The 22620-nt window shown below is 41.5% G+C and overlaps 1 protein-coding gene across 1 annotated transcript in view; it reads left to right on the forward strand.

Annotated features, from left to right (window-relative positions):
- Nucleotides 1-61: 61 nt before the first annotated feature.
- yeats2 (YEATS domain containing 2) overlaps nucleotides 62-22620 on the forward strand; it is a 23812-nt gene continuing 1253 nt past the window's right edge. The window contains exons 1-29 of the mRNA XM_089008848.1: nucleotides 62-192; nucleotides 469-585; nucleotides 699-796; nucleotides 1572-1664; nucleotides 1745-1975; nucleotides 3048-3166; nucleotides 3317-3478; nucleotides 5540-5651; nucleotides 5737-5781; nucleotides 5851-6013; nucleotides 6509-6745; nucleotides 6828-6995; nucleotides 8250-8341; nucleotides 9610-9798; nucleotides 9871-10099; nucleotides 10196-10354; nucleotides 12606-12730; nucleotides 13138-13284; nucleotides 13937-14119; nucleotides 15851-16196; nucleotides 16266-16400; nucleotides 17023-17164; nucleotides 18359-18435; nucleotides 18536-18615; nucleotides 18847-19051; nucleotides 19973-20205; nucleotides 20845-20919; nucleotides 21052-21125; nucleotides 21920-22620. The exon at nucleotides 21920-22620 is cut by the window's right edge and continues 1253 nt beyond it. Coding sequence (XP_088864974.1) covers nucleotides 486-585; nucleotides 699-796; nucleotides 1572-1664; nucleotides 1745-1975; nucleotides 3048-3166; nucleotides 3317-3478; nucleotides 5540-5651; nucleotides 5737-5781; nucleotides 5851-6013; nucleotides 6509-6745; nucleotides 6828-6995; nucleotides 8250-8341; nucleotides 9610-9798; nucleotides 9871-10099; nucleotides 10196-10354; nucleotides 12606-12730; nucleotides 13138-13284; nucleotides 13937-14119; nucleotides 15851-16196; nucleotides 16266-16400; nucleotides 17023-17164; nucleotides 18359-18435; nucleotides 18536-18615; nucleotides 18847-19051; nucleotides 19973-20205; nucleotides 20845-20919; nucleotides 21052-21125; nucleotides 21920-22028 — 4128 coding nt within the window. The 5' untranslated portion in view covers nucleotides 62-192; nucleotides 469-485 and the 3' untranslated portion in view covers nucleotides 22029-22620. The remainder of the gene's footprint in view (nucleotides 193-468; nucleotides 586-698; nucleotides 797-1571; nucleotides 1665-1744; nucleotides 1976-3047; nucleotides 3167-3316; nucleotides 3479-5539; nucleotides 5652-5736; nucleotides 5782-5850; nucleotides 6014-6508; nucleotides 6746-6827; nucleotides 6996-8249; nucleotides 8342-9609; nucleotides 9799-9870; nucleotides 10100-10195; nucleotides 10355-12605; nucleotides 12731-13137; nucleotides 13285-13936; nucleotides 14120-15850; nucleotides 16197-16265; nucleotides 16401-17022; nucleotides 17165-18358; nucleotides 18436-18535; nucleotides 18616-18846; nucleotides 19052-19972; nucleotides 20206-20844; nucleotides 20920-21051; nucleotides 21126-21919) is intronic.

The raw sequence follows: 22620 nt of genomic DNA on the forward strand, positions 1-22620 counted from the left end.
GTCTCCTAGTGGAATTTCCACAAAACATCCGCAATTTATCTTCCTTGCCCACATCGAGATTTAGCATTTCCCCCCCAACCCCCCAAACACGAGTGTGAAAGATGAAAAGTGTCACAGTTAAACGGCTCGCAGCCATCGAATAAGAAGGAAGGCGCCACAAGGGAACCTTCCTCCACTCCCAAAGGCTTTCCAGTAAGTTTATATCGTAACCTAAAACGCGCATGTGTCGTAAAACGCTGTGCTAGCTTTAGCTAGCCTACTAGCACGGTTGTGCTAACTCCAAGAGCAACTACAATCAATTTGCCCAACTTTGAGCTGACGAGACTCGAAAATCGTCTTTTACGTTCACGTTTATCATGTGACTTGGTGTACACTTGTTTCAGTCAAATCGGGACTAAACGTATGTGACTTTGGAGCACCGATATGATTTGTATTCATTGAACACCTTTTTTTTGGGTGCTCTCTCAGGTGATAAAAAGAAAATCATGTCGGGAATTAAAAGAAAAATCGAAGATGGTGATCCCGATTACGAGGACGTTGCACTAGTCCAAAATAGTAAGCGAAACAAAGCTGCAGAGTTTAGTGGTAAGTTCTTTAAAGCCATACCTACACCGTACACCTGACTTTTGTCATGCATGTCCTGAGTAATTCGCTCTCGTTCCATTTGAAAAAAAAATGTCCCGGTTTCCTTTTATTAGCTCGAGATGCAACAGTCAACAAGATAGAAGCCATTATCACGGAACAGTTCTCCTTGGAAATGAAGAACAAAGAGCATGAAATCGATATTATTAGTCAGGTAAATATTCCTTATATATTTAATGTAATTTCCCTTTCTTCTTAACTTTGTTCCGGGGCACCTCTCCATTTCTCACTACCCTTTGCATCTTCTGCTTGAACTCTTTTCTTCACTACATCATGAATCTCACTTTCTGTCTTCATCTTTGCCATCTCCCTGACAGCTCAGGTTCCAGCATCATTTTAGTAATGTATCATTTACTTTGATTATAAACAGTTTAATAGGTGCATCTCTAGATTTATGATTAGGATCTGCCAATTGGCAATTGGGGATCAACTATAGCTGATGTCACCAAAATCAATATATGGTTATGGTTATTGCCACAATTTCCAAACCACACAAAATGGTTGGTGTTACTACCGCCCTATCAAGCTTTTCATTTTGCTTCAAGTGGTTATTTTCTGTCACTCCCTCACATGTTTTTTTTTTACCTTCTTTATTCTTTCTGTATTTTATACAGTATAGATTGTCCAATCGTCTCTAATTGAAACATTCGTAACATCGATTCTCTTCCCACCTTCAAGTCCCATCTCAAAACCAACCTATTTAAAATGACATTTTCTGTGTAGGTCTCTCTCTTGTTTCTATTTATAATTGTATTTTATATATTGTATTCTATTTGTGATTGTATTTTATTTATTTTACTACCTATGCTTGTCTGTGACTGTAAAGTGTCCTTGAAAGCTTTGAAAGGCGCTTAAAATGTAATGTAATATTATTACCTTTCTCACCTGAATAAAAAAATAAATATAGAGAGATATTCTTTGTTTTTTAGCGACTCAATGAAGCTCGAAGGATGATGGACAAGTTGAGAGCATGCATAGTAGCCAATTTCTATGCCAACGCTGGAATGACAAAACTCCAGGAGGTAATTTCTTCAATTTTTCAAATCCATTTTCCAGTCAACTTTTTTTTTCCACACCACAACATTTCCTTGTATGTTTGCAGAGCTCAAAGAGTGACTCTGGAGCGCTCAACCATCCAGCCATCCGCCGATTCCTGGAGTTTCCCTCTCGTTCCTCTTCACCTTTCAACCAAGGTTCCGAGACACCTTCTCTGGCTCATTCCGAGTCCGAGTCTCTCTCACAGCACGGAGACAGTACTGAAAAGGATGCTGAGGGAACCTGGAGAGAGGACAGCGGCAAGCATGAACGAAGACCTGGTCGCAACACTGGAAAGGTGGGGAATGTCTTGGATATATTTTTTTATTGTGATTTGCTGTTTAAAGGGCAAAAGTTCAACAACCTAAATCTTTGATTCCCAACCTGAGTAGACATTTATGTGCCTTGATTTAGAAAAGGTTAAGTAGGAGTAATCTAAGAAGGCAAGAAGCGACTTTTTTTCATGTTACTAGTAGTAAATTAGTAAATTTGTAGTAAATTAGTAAAGTAGTAAATTTGGATTAAATTAGTAAAGTAGTAAATTTGTATTTTCACAATCATGGTGAAAATTCCAATAACAAAATGCATGTCGCTATAACTTCCATTACTGCTACAATTCCCTTTTTTGTATTTTCGGATTATGTCCATCATAGGACAAAAACATGCAAAAAGCCAAAGAAAAAGCAAACTCATTTGTTCATTTGTTTTGACTGTCATTGAATGGAATTTGTTGATTTATAATAATTGGATTGGAATTGACTTTATTTGTCTCAAAGTGGAGAAATTTACATTTCACAGCAGCAAAGTTATGAAATCAGCCCGTTTCCACAGGCTGATTAATTTCTTACATGGAGCTTTGACGCCCTCTTCTGCCTCTTTTTGGCCCTACGTGACGTTTTCAGACCAAAGTACAGCAAAATGCATTGACATGATGGAAGGACTGCTACAATGTGTCTTTTTTTCGGTCAGGGGCGTTCCTTCAGTGACGTAACGTGAGGACTCGTCACCAACTCCAAAACAAGACTTCCGGAATATTCAGCGCGAGTCTTAAAACGTAAAATATAGCTATATGCTGTGGAATCTTTGTAAAATATGCTCAGTAGAAGTCATTTGAAGACATTTTACAAATTATGGACACAACTTGTCCGGAGACGTCGGTTGTCCTTTAAATAGGTGGGTTTTGAGGTGGGAAGAGAATCGATGTTACGAATGTTGGGAGGAAGTGAGTTCCAGAGTTTAGGGGCACAGCACCTTAGAAAACAGAAATCCGCTTATTATTGTTTCAAGCTATTTCCCTATGTAATCTATTGTTAGCGGAATAGCATGATTGTTTTCAAAACGTATACTATATTCCTCTATTTTTTTTGAAGGACACTTTTGGTGTGCCGACAAAATTGGGAAATGAGCAGAGGATGACGTGCCACACCCTAAGTGATGAGGCTTCCAGACTCTACGCAAAGAAGACAATCGTCGTGGGAAATGTTTCCAAGTATGTGATTTGCTCAACTACACAGTCCATCAAGTTCCTCAGTTCCTTCGTTAGCTAACAACATAAAATTTAAAGTTCAGACTTTATCTATCTAAACTTATTTGAACTCGATTTTTGACTCCCCTCATACCCTTATGCCCCCTCTCTTAGGTACATTCCTCCCGATAAGCGTGAGGAGAACGACCAGTCGACTCATAAGTGGATGGTTTACGTCAGGGGCTCCAGGAAAGAGCCTAGCATCGACCATTTTGTCAAGAAAGTCTGGTTCTTCTTGCATCCCAGCTATAAACCCAACGACCTGGTGGAAGTCAGGTTAGTACTGATCAGAGCTGCATGGGCGAGTGTTGTCAACACCGCTCAGTGTGACTCAAAAGTGGGCACACCTTCTCGTGTACATGTTGTACAGTCACCGAGTAACAACATGCAAATTTAGGGCATGTCTCAACACAAACATTCGGTGAAGATTCTATTGTGAAATGCTGTTAGAGCTGTTTGAATGAGATTTCAACCCACGTTTCTTAGAAAGCTCTGGTTGCGAAGTCACTGGTGAAGTTCAAAACGGCATGTGTGAAGCGGTGCGAGAAGTAAAACTTGGCAGCAAAGTCAGCGATGCGATTTTAAGATGGAAGCTCTTTGTGATGATGACAATTTTTGACTTGAACTTGAAGCACTCCCTCTATCAGACCGACGGAGTTGCTATGAGTCACCAGTGGACAAACACGTAAAATAACCTCGCCCATTTTCGTGTTCTGTGTGTTGCCCGACGGTTCAGTCTCTTGGCTAAAAGAGGATTATGTCTAACTGACTGACTGACCAACTAACCAACTCAATAACTGACCGACCGACTGACTGGATTGACTGACTGACTAACTGACTGACAGGCTGAGTAACCGACTGACTGACTGACTAACTGACTGACCAACAAACTAACTTACTTACTAATTGACTAACCGACCGACTGACTGACTGACTAATAGCTGACTGACTCACCGACCGACTGACCAAGTAACTAACTGACTGACTGACCAACTGACCAAGTAACAAACTGACTAACTAACTAACTGACTGACCGACTGACTGACTAATCGACTGACCTGACCTGACCAACTCACTGATGAAACTGACTAACCGACTGACTGACTGACCAAGTGACCAACTGACCGACTGACCAACTGACCAAGTAACTAACTGACTAACTAACTGACCAACCGACTGACTGACTCACTAATAGCGGACTAACCGGCTGACCAACCGACTGACTGAATAAATTGACTAACCGACTGACCGAGTGACTGACTGACTGACTGACTGACTGACCAACTGACCAACTGACCAAGTAACAAACTGACTAACTAACTGACCAACCGACTGACTGACTCACTAATAGCGGACTAACCGGCTGACCAACCGACTGACTGAATAAATTGACTAACCGACTGACCGAGTGACTTACTGACTGACTGACTGACCAACTGACCAAGTAACTAACTGACTGACTGACCAACTGACCAAGTAACAAACTGACTAACTAACTGACCAACCGACTGACTGACTCACTAATAGCGGACTAATCGGCTGACCAACCGAATGACTAACTAACTAACTAACTAACCAACTAACTAACTGACTGACTCACTGACAAATTGACTAACTGACCGACCAACTGGCTTACTGACGAACCAACTGGCTAACTAACTGACACACCGAGCAACTAACAGAACAATTAACAAACTAACAACCAAGTAACCAACTAACTAATATCTAGTCAAGTGACCAATGAACTCACTCACTAAGTAACTGACTGACCAACCAACTTAGGAAATAAATACATCGATAAATACATTTAAAAAAATGGGAAGACAAAAGATTACAAGATATCGCTGTCATATTAGACGCCCGATGATTTTTGCATGAATGGCACACCGCATACTTCTCTCTATATCCTTTTCGTGTGTTTCGTTTCTACTAAACCAAACTTTGGAATGACTAAATTGTATTCGTCTTTGGGTCTTTATCAGATGCTTTGTTGTGGTGTCGATTGATCTTTGCAGTCAAAAATCAACTTTTGGGAGTTTTGGGATGACTTGCAGACTCAGACATTGTCATTTGTTAGATTGTGCCTCATTCAATGGATGTAACATACTGTAGTTGGCACTCCTGGTCTTAGTTGAGGATTTTATCGTCCACGTGGCCTTTTTAATAATCAATCTTTTTTCTATGCCAGCAATCTAAATCCATCTGGATTGTTGGGCTGCTAAGGTTTTTTGCTTTATTATGGGACTGTTGCGCATAAACTCACCTGTCTGATTCACGTTTTGTGACACACGCAAAGCTCCTAAGCATTTTTTTTTGTACAATTTGTGCATTTCTCAGCGAGCCTCCATTTCATTTAACCCGTCGTGGGTGGGGTGAGTTTCCTGTCAGGATCCAGATCCACTTCAAAGACCATCGCAACAAACGTATCGACATCATCCATCAATTGAAGGTAAAACCATGTCCTTCTTGAATCTACAAATGAAATTAGATCTTCTAAAATGGGCTGATTGCAATTGTGTTTTATTTTCTTTCAGCTCGACCGAACTTACACCGGGCTGCAAACACTCGGGGCGGAAACGGTCAGACCATGTTATTTATATATTTATTTTGGATTCAGAAACTATTTAACGTCTATTTTTTTGTTCTAGGTGGTGGATGTGGAGCTCCAAAGGAATTCTCTTGGTGAAGAATTTCCCTTGCAGCCGTCCTCCTCTAAGTTGACCCACAGAACAAACAGCCCGATGACCCTCACCTCTCAGCCTTGCGGACATTCCAGTTCGCCCATCTCGTATGATTCCAGTTCCGACAAAGGTAAATATTGATGATACAGGGTGACCCAAAAAGATGCATACCCATAAAAATGTCAATTGTGGCTTTGATTAAAAAGCTATTTATTTCAAATTACAACCACATATTATTCAGTTTATGGAAGACCATTCACCAGAGTGTCAGCTATTTCTGTCAATTATTAGTCAATCTATGGCTTTCCCAAGGTGTGTTCCAAATGTCCACCATTTCATTAGAAGCAAACTTGTACTCGTCTGACAAAGTTGTCAATCACTTTTACACACTCCTCTTTCAGGGGGGTGATGTTTTATGGGAACCTGGGAACGGATTATTCTCACTGTAATGGTTTCCTATGGGAAATTATTTTTTGGGATACACACTTTTTGCCTTACACACTCTGTCTGGGAAACAATTAAGTTCGTAAGCCAAGGTATCACTGTATATCATCAATAATAATGTCGCATCTTCTATAAAAATCCAAACATGTTATTCTTTCTTTTAACATTGTCTCATTTTCAGTCAAAACGGAGACGGGAAGATCCACGGGAAGTCACCGCCTAGGCCTCGCAGCGGGGGAACGCACACCGACGCGACCTAAAACCAGCGACAGGATCAGTCTGGGTTGCCACGGCAACTCGGCCTTTCATCCCATTACAGCCAGCTGCAAGATTGTTCCCCAAGGACAACCGCCGAGCCCCGCTGAGTCTCCTGGGAAGACGTTCCAACCGATAACGATGAGCTGCAAAATAGTCTCAGGTACTTTGGTGGTCATTTCCTTCACTGGCAAAGGGGGAATGTGTCGGGATGGTTTCTGATGCGCCCCCACCCCTCCTCGCAGGTTCTCCAATCTCCTCGCCAAGCCACTCGCCACTGCCTCGCACGCCCACCTCCTCCACTTCTGTGCACGGCAAACAAAGTTCGTCCTCGCTGCTCAATAACCCTTACGTTATCGTGGACAAGCCGGGCCAAGTGACAGGTGCCGCGTCCTCGTCGGCCGCCTGCGCAGGTAAGCGCGTCACTTCATATACATTTATACATTTATATTTGGAAAACTTTTCATTCATTGAAGATGCGCCTTACAGTCCGGTGTGCCTTATACAGTTATATCTCTGCTTACGAATGCTTTAGCTAACAAACGTTTTGCCTTGCGCACGTTAAATTCGCGATAATATAATCTTGGCATACCAACTATTTTTCGGAAAAACACACGGAGCTCCACAATGAGTGATGTGTCATTCGTGAACAAGCCGGTTCTTGGAGCTCCTAACAAGGGGATAGAAATGGCAGCCAATTATTTTTTTCCTCTATTCCCCGCCCCCAGTCTTCTGTTAAAGTCACGTGATTGGTCAAGAACGCAGGGGGGGGGGGGTTAAACATTAAAGAGCATGAGCAAGAGACAGGCAGACGACAGTGAGAGAGTTTCAACTCAAAGGCAGAAGAGGCAAAGAGTGTAGACTGCAAGGTTAAAATATCCCATCAATCAGGCTCCACAAATAACCCACACAAGCCATCTGTACAATTTGAAGAGTAGACAAGCAAGGGAAGCAGCTATTTAATTCAGTTTCTCGTGTGTCTACTTGCATCTTTTGCTGTTGCAATATCACACCTTCCAAGATGTACAACCCAGAGATCCTTGAGACACTTTATGCAAAAAGCTATCCATCCCATCAAGCCATCAACGACCATGACAAAGGTAAATAAAAATACTTATTTAATTATAAGACAATAGCTAATTTATTACACAAAAATAAGGTATATTTTGTGTAGTTTTAAGTCTTATTTAGTTGAAAATTATGTTTTATGGGGACCTGGGAACGGATTATTCTCATTTTAATGGTTTCCCATGGAAAATTAATGTTTGGAATACACACTTTTTGCCTTACACACACTTTCTGGGAACCAATTAAGTGCGTAAGACAAGGTATCACTGTTTATGTAAAAAGTTTGAAAATTTTATTGGGGATGGGCTTTATCCACCAGAAAATACAGTAATCTAATCTAACGTTCACCTCACAATGAATTTGAAAATCCTTCCATAAAATAGATGCCTCCCCCCCCCCCCTGAAACTTATGTGGTTGATACGTTTGTTACAAAACTTGATCCCGCATCTGAGGTTATAACAACACCCCCTCCAAGATGCTCTACCAGGAAAATACACTCTTGGCAATGTAGTTGGCTGAAAGTCTTTGAAGCAGATGTCAAGGAACCTCTGTCATGGCTCTCATCACGTCCTCCGTTTATGTGGACGTTACTCCATAGGAAGTCCCTCGGCCAAACAATCTGCTGCTCAGGGAACCCGCTCTCCGGCTCCCAAAGTTCACACAGGCACGTTCCTCTCATCTGGAATGAAAGTGAGTTGAATATTGTTGGTTTTAGGGTTTTATTTGTCTTTTTTACCCTTATTCATTCATTCTTTTTTTTTAATTCAAGTAGTCAACCTCGCTGTTTCTTAACCTTAACTCATTCACTGCCAGACATGTCCAAAAATGTGTCCACTCCAGTGCCAGGGTTTTTGTCATTGTCACTTGAATTCCAGGACCCTCAGAATATTAAGTTTGAGGACGACATAAACATTCAATGTAGCGTAAGAAACCTTAGACTTTCTTCTTTCATCAGAAACAAAATATAATTTCTAAGTTATATGGTTCTGGAGTTATATGAGCTTGAAATGAGGGCCGCTGTCTAAAATTCAATACAGTGCATACATATTGATTTATATAGCGCGTTAATAACAGCTGAAGCTGCATCAAAGCGCTAACATGGAAAGGAACTGCTACCCCCTTGTGGAAAAGAAAAAAACATTGCCAGAGGCAATGTTATTAAAAAAAATGAGAAAAACATTTGCATATTTACTTTGTAACATTTCTTATGCTACTCAGTAAAATCTCTTCTCATAGACAATATTTTAGACACATTTTATACTTGCAAATTCGGGTGCATTTAACTCATTCACTGCCAGACGATGTGCAAAAAATGCGTCCACTCCAGTGCCAGGGTTTTTTTTTTTTTTTTTTTTTTCATTTTCACTCAAATTGCACAGAATATTGAGTTTTAGGACTACATAAACATTCAATGGACAAAAGGCAAATGCTGCCCTCACGTGGAAGGGGAAAAAACATTGTCAGAGGTCTGACCAGCGCAAATTCGGAAATGGTGCTTCACGCCACACTTTTCAATTCCCGAATAAATTTGAGAATGGCAGAGAATGATTTAAAATTTTCCTTTTGGATATGAACTGTTTCCCTCATGATTAATTGGTGTTCACTGTTCATATGTATTCTTTCAAACTTCAGGTTTTACCCCAGCTACATGAAACTCATATCAAGTCAAATACTTGACTGGGTTTGGATATACAGTAAAGTCTCGTTATATCGATATTCAAGGGAGTCCGAAAAAATATCGATATAACCGGGACTATCGATATATCCGACCCTGTTTGCATGTAATTTTCTCCGTGCGTGCATAGAAATAGTATCGATATAACCGGGACTATCGATATATCCGATATCGATATAACGAGACTTTACTGTATTCACGATATCCTACTGGAGATGCAAAAATTCTAACCTGTATACATAATGTGTCCACCTAAACGTTTCCTGCATGCGTTTCCTTCCAGGTTATCATCAAGCAAGAGCCAGGGGAAGTATCAACGCAGCAGCAACAGCAGATGGCTTCCACAGTAACTACCCAACAGCAACCATCTGCCGCAGCGTCACATCAATTTGTTTCAGTCAGAGGAGGTCACATGATCTCCATGTCAGCTCAGAAACAAACGAGCGGAAGTTCGGGGTCTGCGACAAGCAAGGTCGGTCTGGCGTCCAAGGTCGTTTTAGTGTCAAGAGCTCACCCAAAAAGTTGGGGATATTTCTGTTCTTAGATGTTAGGTATTCCGGTGAGTTCAACGCTCCAGTCCGCGGTGAAGCAGGTGGCCATCAGCAGCGGGCAGATTCTGGTCGCCAAAGGGAACCCCTCCGTTTCTAAAGTGGTGGGTGGGAAGCAGGTTTTGGCGCAAGGGGTAGCCAAAGCCATCGTCAGCGGAACGAGTGGCATCTCTGGTCAGCAGGTTATCGCCAAGGCAGGCGGGGGTTCAGGTGGCAAGACTGGAGGTCAGAGTTCACTCTCGTGCACAAAAAAAAATGAAAAAAAAATTGGGTTTACCGGCATGTGTGTGAGAATCCACTTCCTGCGTATTTTGCATGTAGTGATGGCTACTCTTCAACTGCCTGCTAACAACCTGGCGAATCTTGCTAATTTGCCTCCGGGCACCAAGCTCTACCTGACCACCAACAGCAAGAACCCCTCAGGGAAGGGCAAGCTGCTTCTCATCCCACAGGGGGCCATCCTCCGAGCCTCCAATGCGGGTTAGACACCTTTTTTTGTCCTATTTTTAATGCTACGCAACACATAAATTCTCACATTGTCCTCCAACTTTATGATAATTAGTGTTCAGACGCGACACACTTTGATGTTGGCTCCCCATGGCGGACGTGAGATACTTCTCGCTCATTCAGAATAAATTTTCTCCGATGATGACACTGCAAATTAGTCACTTTTATTCAACTGAACTCCTGATTAGGCAAGCCCTCTGTTAGCATTCGGATTGGGTTAGCCTTTATTAGTCTCGCAGAGGAGAAATTTACATTTCACAGCAGCAAAGTGATGAAAGCTGCTGAAAAGGCAGCCACTCTTGCGGCGCCTTCTTTAAGTCAAAATAACAACATAAAAATGACACCCTATTTTGAAGCGGTTCTAAATGAAAGATGAGAGGATCAAAACATCATTTTCACCAGTGGATCAGGGATGTAATGGTGTAATATGCACGTCCGCTACAAGCTAAATGTTGAAAGCAAAAACGAAGTTGATACCATCCATTGACGAAAAGAAATTCCTGTCCCATGTAAATCCTCTTCAATTCCAAGCCGCGACAAGTTCATCCATGTCCGCTGCACAAATCGGGGCTGTGTAAATGCTGCCCATTACAGGCACAAAAAAAGCACAATTGCCCCAGACCTGTCCAGCGATGACAGTCAAATGGCATAGACATTCCTCCCAATCAAAAACAGTGCTGGCATATTCGTGCTGCCGTGAAGGCGCAACGGCTCAGCAGTCTCCTCCTTCAATGCACGAACGTCTTCAGGTTCTACTTTGGACCAATATCTCAGCTAACAGTGCAAGTTGAACACAGCAAACAGCCACATCTCCAACAGTCATGCTCTCATGATAACATCAACGAGGGCAATCTAAAAAATTGCTGAGTCAGCATCCGGGGTTAGCATCCTGGCCAAAAGCATTTTACCCTGACATTTCCTACATGCCCTCCCAACCCCCGTATTAAATCAAGTCATGATTAGTCAAAGTTAGACCGGTTACCCTTGAGGAAATAACTTCTACAAGATATTTGGGTAGCAGATTCAGATTCAGATAGCTTTTCATTTCCCCCTGGTCTTAAAGGACAACCGACGTCTCCGGACAAGTTGTGTCCATAATTTGTCACATGGCTTCAAATGACTTCTACTGAGCGTATTTTACAAAGATTCCACCGCATTTAGCTATATTTTATGTTTTAAGACTCACGCTGAATATTCCGGAAGTCTTGTTTTTGAGTTGGTGACGATTCCTCACGTGACGTCACTGAAGGAACGCCCCTGACAGAAAAAAAGGACACATTGTAGCAGTCCTTCCATCACGTCAATGCATTTTGCTGTACTTTGGTCTGAAAACTTTGTGTAGCACCAAAAGGAGGCAGAAGAGGGCGACAAAGCTCCATATAAGGAATTATTCATCCTGTGGAAACGGGCTGATTAATTCCTTACACGGAGCTTTGTCGCCATTTTCTGCCTCTTTTTGGTGCTACATTTACCCCCCCCCCCCACATACCTCAAGATGGCACGGAATAAATTCTTTAATCGATTGCAAACATGTATGCTTTCCTCTTCGGAACTATTTGAATCATATTCATAACTGGATGAGTAACAAGAAAGCATATTGTCCGAATCTGAAGCCATTGTTTTGATTCTCCAGCAAGGCAAGACGTCTTAGGGTGACACCACGAACAAGGGGGCGGGACCTTCTGAAACTGGCCACTTCCGGGTTCATTTTTTTTGCAGATTTTGGACACTTTAAGTCATTTTTATTGGTGTTTTGCATTTGACTAAATTTATCATTCAGAATTTGAATCAGATTTAGAATCACATTCAGAATTATAATCAGAATCATCTTTATTGCCAAGTATGTATAACACAAGGAATTTGTCTCCGGTAGAACACTAGTATCATCACGAAAAAATAGTAAAGAGGCACTATACGGTTGGATTTGGGTTACTGTTGAGAGAGTCAATGGTGAGGGGGGAAGAAGCTGGATTCACTGCGCATGGATTGGTAGCGCCTGCCTGAGGGGAGTCGCTGGAAAAGGTGGTGGGCAGGGTGCGGAGGGTCCTGTCGGATTTTCGATTCTTGCATTGTGCAAATCCTCGAGAGTGGGTAGGGCAGTGCCAATTATTTTTTTTCGTTAACAAATGCTACTGAAATAGATTCTAATGTTATAATATCTAACTATGTTTGACGACAAGTATTGGGGACGATTCTCAATGAGATTTCTGTCTGTCTAATTAAGGTCAGCAGTCTCAGAGCAGCTCGTCAGCAGGCGCAGGGGGCGCCCAGACTTCTTCCGCTTCGTCATCCAGCAGTTTGCCTTCCAACCTTTCATACACGTCATACATCCTGAAACAAACCCCTCAGGTGGGTACGATTGTTGTGACCAATTTTGGACATGTTTCATACTATGCGTTCTTGTCACGTGCAAAGCTCAACGTGACTATTCAGTTTTATATTTGATCAAAACACGAGATTCATTCTATGAAAGTCTTGACATCGTTTGCAGGTAGAGATGTGCTTCTTATACAAGCGGCAGGACATGCAAGATTCATTTCCATCCTCTCTGATATTTTAGTCCGTAGATGGAGACCTTTTAAATCCTTTGAGGCAGCACTTATCTAGTAGCCATTTTTAGAACAGCGCTACCTTTAGCATTGAGTCATCAAATTCACACAATTCGCATATCTCAGAAACCGCTATTGCCTCAGTCTGTGGACTTTTGGAAATGTAACATTTTATTGATCGTGAAACCATTCAATGTCTATTTTTAGGGCACATTTCTAGTTGGCCAGTCATCGCACGGCTCAGGGAAGCAGGGGAGTTCCGGTGCGGCGGCTCATGCTACGTCATCTCCATCCACCGCTCCTCAGCAGACCATCAGAGTCACAGCTGGACAGAAGGCTGCCATTTTGGCTCAGGTAGGAACCTTCTTGATCATGGTCCAAAAAAGGTAAGGGATGATTGGAAGTAACTAAAGAAAATAAAAAAAGTATTGTATGTCTGAATAAATGATTTGACTTAAATTAAAATTGTTTATGTATTAGAATAATAGGTTATAAATAATGATTTTTTTTTTGTATAAGAAATGTAGAAATATGCTCCAATGAATGTATTTTGTATTATTTCAATCAAGTTTTGTATACTTTGGCAATCTAGTTAAATCGGGCCCATCAATTTTAGAATTTGGCCTCCTTTTCAGACAAAAGGGAGGCAACTGGCCCTCTTTTTTAATTTCCCAGATGCATCCCTGCAACATATTTATTTAATCAGAAGGGGCGATATCAGGACTATGAGGCGGAATTCTTCCAAAACAATTCTTAGCTTTTATCAGTCCCTCTCAACAAAGTCTCCAGTAAGCAGTGTATCAAGGTTAACAGATGGTTCCAAGAATGCACTTGGTTCACTCTGCGTATAAGAACGTTTTACAGGGTAGACTAAATACGGCGCAAGACACACATCATGACATTATTTTCATGACATATTCTTGAGAAAAGCAAAATACCATGGCAGAGGCTTTACTTCACAAGATAGTTCTTGACTGTCGAAAAACATCATCTTTGCAAACATCAGATGGTCGGCGGTTCCCAGAGCGCTCAAGTGAAGTTGTCAGACGGCTCCGTGAAGACGGTGACCACATCAGGCCACTTGTCCAAACCGGGGATGACCACGCTGAGAATGACCGGTGGCGTCATCACCGCCGCTAGCTCCACTCCCAGCTCAGTCAGCACGGTGGCAGCCGGCAACCAGCAGCAGGTTCGTTTCTTCAGTCGTTTCCTTTATTCCACATATTGCATTGCAAAAAAAGAAAGGAAAAAAATCATCACTTGTAGAAGTGCATAAATTGTTCATTGTTCTGATTGGCCATGAGTAAATGGAAAGACTTCATGAACTTAAAATCAAGAAACACTTTTTTCAAATACAAAAAAGGAACAAACACTCAGCGGCCGAGTTACATACCTGTCAACCATCGTATTCCGTACAATTTTCCACATTTTTAGATGTGAACGGCATACAAGAAAATTTGCACGGGAAAGCAAAAATTGTTAATTATAATTTTGAGATTTTCGATTACGTTTTTGTCATTAAAAATAAGTACTAATGTTAAGTATAACAATTATTGCTACTGGTAAAAAGCGAATTCGACCACTGAGAAAGCAAGTCAGTGCGAAAAGTCTCAAGAAGAAACAAAAGTTCAGAGAGGACAAATTCCGGTCAAGCGGAATTGTATTTTGAAATTGGTTAAATGAAACATTTTTTGCATGTTTTTGTCGCTGTAATATCATTCGTTTTTTTAATAAACATTATACATCGTAAGAACACAAATTCAAATTATTTTTTTGCTGTGGACAAGTTAAATTTACGCTTACAAACTTAATTGGTTCCCAGAAAGTGTCTTTAAGGTGAAAAGTGTGTCTTCCAAACATTAATTTCCCATAGGAAACAATTAAACTGAGAATAATCTGTTTCCAGGTCCCCATAAAACCTAATTTTCTACTAAATAAGCCTTAAAACGAAACAACTTATAACTTATTTTATGTATAATAAATGTGCTATTGTATTGTAACTAAAGAAATAGGTTGTACTGTATAATAAAGTCGTTTTATTTACCTTTGTGATGGTCGTTGATGTAGTTGCCTCTTGATGATATCCGAGTGAAGTTGCTATGCTTTCTCGGCGATAATACCCTCACACTGTCCCCTACTAACTGCTTTTCGTTAATCCAAATCAACAGAAGATTTTCAACCTCTTCTATTACCTGAGACCGTTGCTGAGACAGCACAGAAACACCCATAGCCACACGTAGCAATGGTCGTCTTAGCATACTGGTACTGGGACGCTAAGTCACACAAACACACACCTCGTTTGTGTTTTTCGATGAACTTCTTCTTCTGCTCGACCATCATTTTCTTTTGTCTTCTTTGGCTTAACGCTAGCCTGTGGTGGGGTCTTTTTCCGTACCAAAAGAGCAAAAGTATCCACTCCATAACAAACCATGTCTGCACTGAGTGCACTCAAATAAAGTGGGGATGGAACAATAGTCCGGCAGCCACAGTCGCGCTGTTCGGCTGTGTGGTTTGGTGTTCTTCCGCCGAAAACTAGTCCGCCAGCCACCGTGGCGCTCCGTGTGTTTCCCGAAATCTAGTTCGTATGCCAAGATTGTATTCTCGCGAATTTAATGTTCGTAAGGCGAAAAGTTCGATTGCTAAAGCGTTTGTAAGCCGTCGTTTTACTGTACTTGATTATTGTTAGAAATATGTTGTAACTTGTTAAAAGTATTCATGTTTACATGTGAAATTTAGTTCATAGAATTGCGCAATGAAATATTACACACGCGAATGTTTTTTTTTTCTCGGTAAATAAGGAAAAATTGAGCCGTTAGTAAGGTCACAGTGTCTCGCAGGTTGACAGGTATGTAGTTAATTGCGCAATTGCGTAAACTCCTCTGCCAGACAAATGAACAAAAGATTTGTGTGTTTGATGCAGGCTTCTGATAGTCCAAAGTCCGCCTCGCAGTACCACTCTCTCCTCATGGCAGCCAATCAAGCAGCAGTAATCAATGCAGCGAAGACCGCCAGTGCCGCAGCAGGCAGCGCTTTGTCCAAAACCGCCATGGCCACTTTAGTTAAAGGTTCCGCAAACTCCGCCGCGCTGTCCAAAAATGCTCCCGGTTCAGCTGGTGCGACGCTAAACGTCACCAAGGACGTCGCCAGCTTGGCAAAGGGGGCAGGTGCTGTGGTGCCTAAAAGCGGTAGCGCATCACTGGTCACCGCGGCGTCACTCGTCGGTGGGATGGCGACGGGAGGGGGAAAGACGACTTCAACCATATCAGGTAGACTCAAATGAAGTCAATAAATATCACCCTGTTGATGTCACCAAAGCGCTTTTCATATGAAAACAGGCATGCTGAAAATCCACTCTGGAGGTTCCAACTCACAGCAGACCGTCTTGACAATCCCTGCTAACCAGTTGAAGCAGCTCGGGGTCCCCGGTGGGTCAGGACCGATGCAGACCATACTCATGCCTCTTGGCAAAGGTAATAGGTCTTCTGAAAGTGAGTTTGGATTGTATTGGATTCACTTTTATTGGTGTCGTAGTGTAGAAATTGACATTTCACAGCAGCAAGGTGATGTCAGTAAGAGGAAAGGAAGAAGAAATAGAACAACAAAAAAACTAAAAACAAATAATGTGACACAACACTAAAGACACAGACAGTCATTCAATAAATGAAAAATATATAAAAAAAAATGTTACCTTTGAAAACCGCACGTTCGTACGTGAGTCAAAGCAAGGATGTCAAATAGTTTGTTTGAATCCTAAAATAATTTGTTCCATTTATTTTTATCTGTTACTGTTTATTCTAGAAATTCAAATACATTTTCCTATCGCTAATTTATTCCTCGTTATTGTCCTTTCTGTTGAATGGAACTCTTCAACTCATAACTGTCAACCGGACATATTTTGCCACATTCTGTGCCGTTTTTGCACATTTTTAGATGTATGCGCTAATTTGCTAATGCTAATTTATTCCACATTATTGTACTTTCTGTTAAATGAATAAAGGTTTTCTGATTCTAATTCTGAAACTCATAAAGTCATACCTGGTAACCGGATTTATTTATTTAATGAATGACAGTTGCTTTTTCTCATTGCAACAGTGAAGACGGAGCCGTGTGCCGGCGCAGCTGTTACAGCTGGTCCGTCACCCCCGGCATCCATCCCCACATCTGCCCACGTTCTGTCTGCGGCTACCACGGTCAAGCAGGAGCAAGGCGCTGATCATTCGACGCACGACCTCAAGTATGTATGGCTGCTTCTGTTACACTCACAGTGAATTAAAAAATATATATCTAGCTATCGAGCTAACTATTCTATATATCTAGCTAGCTATTCTATCTATCTAGCGAGCTATTCTATCTCTCTAGCTAGCTATTCTAGCTAGCTAGGTATTCTATCTGTCTAGCTAGATATTCTATATCACTAGCTAGCTATTCTATCTAGCTAGCTATTCTATCTTGCTAGCTATTCTATATCGCTAGCTAGATATTCTATCTAGCTAGCTATTCTATCTCGCTAGCTAGATATTCTAGCTATTCTATCTATTTAGCTAGCTATTCTATCTATCTAGCTAGCTATTCTATCTAGCTAGCTAGGTATTCTATCTGTCTAGCTAGATATTCTATATCACTAGCTAGCTATTCTATCTAGCTAGCTATTCTATCTTGCTAGATATTCTATCTAGCTAGCTATTCTATCTCGCTAGCTAGATATTCTAGCTATTCTATCTATTTAGCTAGCTATTCTATCTATCTAGCTAGCTATTCTATCTAGGTAGCTCTTCTATCTATCTAGCTATTATATCTAGCTAGCCAGCTATTCTATCTAGCTAGGTATTACATCTAGTTGGCGAGCTATTCTGTCTAGCTAGCTAGCTATTCGGTCTATCTAGCTAGCTATTCGGTCTATCTATTCTAGCTATCTAGTCAGTTATTCTATCAAACTATTCTATCTAGCGAGCTATTCTATCTAGCTAGCTAGATAGCTATTCTAGCTATCTAGCTATTCTATCTAGCTAGCTAGCCATCTGTCCATCTGTTTTCAAACGTCTCGGTTTTCGACCCAAAATGTTTTTTTTTTTTTTTTTTTATGCCTCGGTTTAAATGCGAAAATGTGTTCTCAACCAAACTGAGCGCACCTAAATGCACCACTCGACTCGGATTATCCTCATGTAGCGTTCCATTGTCAGCAGGCGTGTTTGTATTGTTCAATCACGATGAAAAAAAGAGCAGACATTGATTACATTGATTATAATGGGAAATGGGTCGGTGTTTGACCAAATCGGTTTTCAGCCAGCTTTCTGGAACGGATTATCGTCGAAAACCGAGGTTTGACTGTATATCTAAAAATTAATATGTATATGTAGCTGCAAAGCATTAGAATGGGGAATGATTATCTCTACTAATGAGTCAATAACAATATGTTTTTTTTCCTCAGCACGGACCATATAGAAACCTTGATGCAACTGCTGACAGCTGTGGTGAAGAAGTTCCCGCTTATTGTGCCCGATAAATGTAAGTGAGCGTTACAGTTGGCTTAATAAGACACAAAATATACAAACGGCAAGAACAGTCATTCAAATTGACATTTGAACCTCTTTTTCTTCCCATTTAGCTGAGGACTCGCATCCATTCTGTGCCTCTTCAACAGAACAATATTATTCTTGGAATATTGGAAAACGGAGGGCAGCAGAGGTAAATTGCTTTTTTTCCCAGCCTGGTCATTTTCTAATGACTTTGCAATCCCTCACACTTGCAGCACCTACACGCTTAACTCATTTGATTGACATTCCCAAATTTATTCTACAATTGAAAAGTGTGACGTGGAGCGCCATTTCCGAATTTGGGGAATCATTGGGGGGGGGGGGTGAGCCTTATACGCTGATGCACCTTATACACCTGAAAATACGCTATGTCCATTTGTAGCTTCAGCGAGCAGTGGCTGTCAAACGAACCATCCAGAACGTCTTGGATCACGCCCCTCGCCTCCAGGCTCTGACGCCCCCAAAAACCAGAGAAGTCGTTCAGTGGTGTCGGCAAAGGGGCTACACCCCGCCCGACCCTGAACCCCAGCACAGGAATGACGACGAGTCTATAGAGGACGTCCTCACACAGATAGACAGCGAACCAGGTAGGTGTGCCTGAAATGTATTTGTTGTTTCAATGTTTTTTTTTTAATCATTTGGATTGGATTGGACTTTTAGTCTCACAGTGGAGAAATTTTCATTTCGCAGCGGCAAAGTGATGACAGGGAGAGGAAAGGAAAGGAAGAAGTAGAAAAACACAATACAAGAGCTACCACTCTTGCGGCACCATATTGAAGACAAAAAAAAACAGCAAAAAAACTGAATAACAAAAATAACTACAGAAACTCCCCTACTTACGAACATTCGAGTTACGAACAACAGTACATACGAACATTTTTGTAGTAACATATGTAGTATTCTCTCCAGTTGTACACGTACATATCTTTATAGAGCATATATTTTATTAAATGTCTATTTTTCAGTACAACCCAGTATAGGTTACCTATATGCGCCTTAAACATGCTTATATAAATGGTAAACATACTTATATAAGCTTTAAACATACATTCCATACAAAATATAACACTTAAGCAACTTACGAACACCTTCACCTTACGAACGACCGCTCAGAACGCATGTCGATCGTAAGTTGGGGAGCATGTAATAAGTAATGTACCACATCACAAAAGACACAGACATCCATTCATGCTTAAGCACTTTCTGCTCCCTCTTCGTTGCATGAAGCAGTTTTACATGAAAGTGGAGAGGATCAAAACGTCCTTTTCACCAGTGGATCAGAGACGTCATGGTGGAATGTACACATCTGCTACAAGCTAAATGATAAAAGCAAACACGAAGCTGTAGCATCGATTGACAAAAAGAGATTCTCGCATCTCATGTCCCACATAAATCCGCTTCAATTCCAAGCCGTGGCCATTCCACATACTCTGTGCTCTGCTCATGACGCATATTGTTGAAAGCATTGGCTATGAAATATAAATAGCTATGAGGCTATCTCTCCACAGAGTGTCCCACCACGTTGACCAGCAGCGACGAGCTGTTACTGCGGTTGGAGCAGATGCAAGCTCTCCTGAAAACCGAACCGGAGGAGGGCGACGACGAGATCATCGACATCGTCACCGTGACGCCACCGCCAAAACTCAAGGTCAAGGAGGAGGAGCCGGAAGCCGACACGGAGCCCAAATTCTTCTTGGGGCCTTGCACGGCGGCCCAGTTTGTTGATGAAGCAGCTCAACAGGTTTGGAGTAGCTTGAACTGATAACTGTCAGATGTTTGCTCGGACACTGTGAGGATCGAACACAGGAAGATTGTCTTTTACTGCCGGCAGGGGACACAGCAATTCATGACCGACGCCCAAACCCTGCAGCCCTCTGCCAAGTTATTTATTGAGAGTATATATAAATTTAAGTGATACATTAGTAAAACACAGTCCTGTTGATTTGAATACCACGCCCCTGTTACAAGCACCAACATCCATAAACCAACAGAACATATACATTTTAATGGGTTGTCTTTAACTGATAGATTTGTAACCTGGCTATTGACCTCTTCCTGTGAAGGAGTTTACAAAGTCCTAAATTAGTCCAAGGCCAGATCTCCTACATGAAGATGACAGTTTAACAGGCTGTGTCAGTTCACCTCAGATTGACCCCATATTTTTTGTGCTTCCATTGTGGGCCTTGCGTTCGGCCAACTAAGCATACAACAGCATGAAACTTTCAAATATGATGACTTCTAGTCTTTCTATTCTCTATCACTGTTGCACATTTCACCCTGGATGAAATCTCAAGATAAATTGACAACGCTGTCATTTTTTTTTCCGACTTAATGTACACGGGAGAATATAGCTAAATCAACCTGAATTTGTCTCTCTCAGATCGGGATCACCTTCCAGCCAGTGGAGGTAGAGAAGAACCTCTTTGCTCCTGTGATCGAAGACATGATTGTGAAGGTCAGTCACCTTAGCGCAAAGCCTCCATTTTCCTGCACTCTACTTGGACCGAAAGGATGAATTATACAGTGCGCACGCTTCTATTCTTTTTTTGTCATCACTGAAGTGTGTGCATGTGTTTGTACGCTGCAGGCAACAGAGCAGTTGGCCAGTGACATCCTGAGAGAAGCTCTGGCCGGTGCCTTCGCCAAATCCCCTCACAACAGGTCACTTCAAATATTTCTTTTATCACGCAAACCTGCTCCATCCTTCATGTGCACGGCGTGTATTATTATTATTATTATTATTATTATTATTATTTTAAAAGCTATCAGCTGTCTTAACTCGTTCACTGCCAAATGCTGTGCAAATATGTGTCCACTCCAGTGGCAGGGTTTTTGTCATTTTCACTCCAATTCCAGAACCCAGAGAATATTGAGTTTTACTACTACAGTAAAGTCTCGTTATATCGATATCGGATATATATAGTCAATCGATACTATTTCAATTCAGCCTAAGAAACCATAGACTTTACTGTATATACTTTCATCGCCTAAGAAAATAAAAAAAAAAAAGAGAGTTAATTCCTAAATTATATGGGTCTGGGGTTATATGAGCTTGAAATGAGGATGGCTGTCCAAAATACAATGCAAGACATACATATCGGTTTATATATTGCGCTTTAAGAACTGAAGCTGGAACAAAGCGCTAACATGAACCATGTTAGCGCTTTGTTCGTTCATCAGGACAAAATAGTTAATTCCTAAGTTATATAGGTCTAGAGGTATCTGCAGTGAAAGTGGGGTCAGCTGTTGTTAACGTGCTGTATTAAACTAATATGTATTGTATTGTATTTTGGACATCTGACATCTTCAAGCTTGTATAACACCAGACCCTTATGACTTAGGAATTAACTGATATTATCTCAAGGTCACTTTACAGTCACAGGACAGGTTTTTCTATGGGTGAGCGGCGGTTGTCCTTTAACCATAAAGCTAAACCACTTTTGGCTATTTTCCAGGGCTCCAAGAGAAATCACAGCCATGAATATCCACCAAGCCATCTGTAGCATCCCAACCTGCGACTTCCTCACCAACGCGCACATGGGCTACCTGGCCAAGGATAACTGAGGTGACATGTCCTGAACACTGACTAACTAAGACAAAGTCTCCCCAATCCACATTCCCGCCACAAATGATCTCATTGACTTGATCAGCGAAGGGCTTTACCAACTCGCCGCTCCTCGATGGAGTCAAGTGGCTCTTTTTGTTTTTTTTTTCACCACTAGTTGCACTCTCACTTACCTCATCGCCAGATTATTTTTGTAGAATGAAAACATTTGCTGTCAACAAAGCCAACGCAACCGTCGACTGGCGCAATATTCTGAATTCCCATGATTCCGAGTCCATGCCCTCCTTTTTGAACACGGATGGGAAAGCGAATGTGCTGTTGCCGTGGTAACCAAGGATCTACCATGCGGAGCATCCTTTCATGTACAGTGATACCTCGGTTTACGAACCCCTTGACTTACAAACTTTTCGGTTACGAACATTAAATTTATGAAAATTTCACCTTGGCATATGAACTTTACCTTGGCATACGAACTTTTTTCGTACACGGAGCTGCCTCAATGAGTGATGTGTCGTTCGCGAACGAGACCGTTCTTCTAACAACAAAATGGCAGCCGACTGTTTTTGTCCTCTATTCCCCGTCCCCAGTCTT

Source organism: Hippocampus bargibanti, linkage group LG11, assembly GCF_051943395.1.
Source record: "Hippocampus bargibanti isolate YZ-2025 linkage group LG11, ASM5194339v1, whole genome shotgun sequence".
In the NCBI taxonomy this organism is placed as follows: Eukaryota; Metazoa; Chordata; class Actinopteri; order Syngnathiformes; family Syngnathidae; genus Hippocampus; species Hippocampus bargibanti.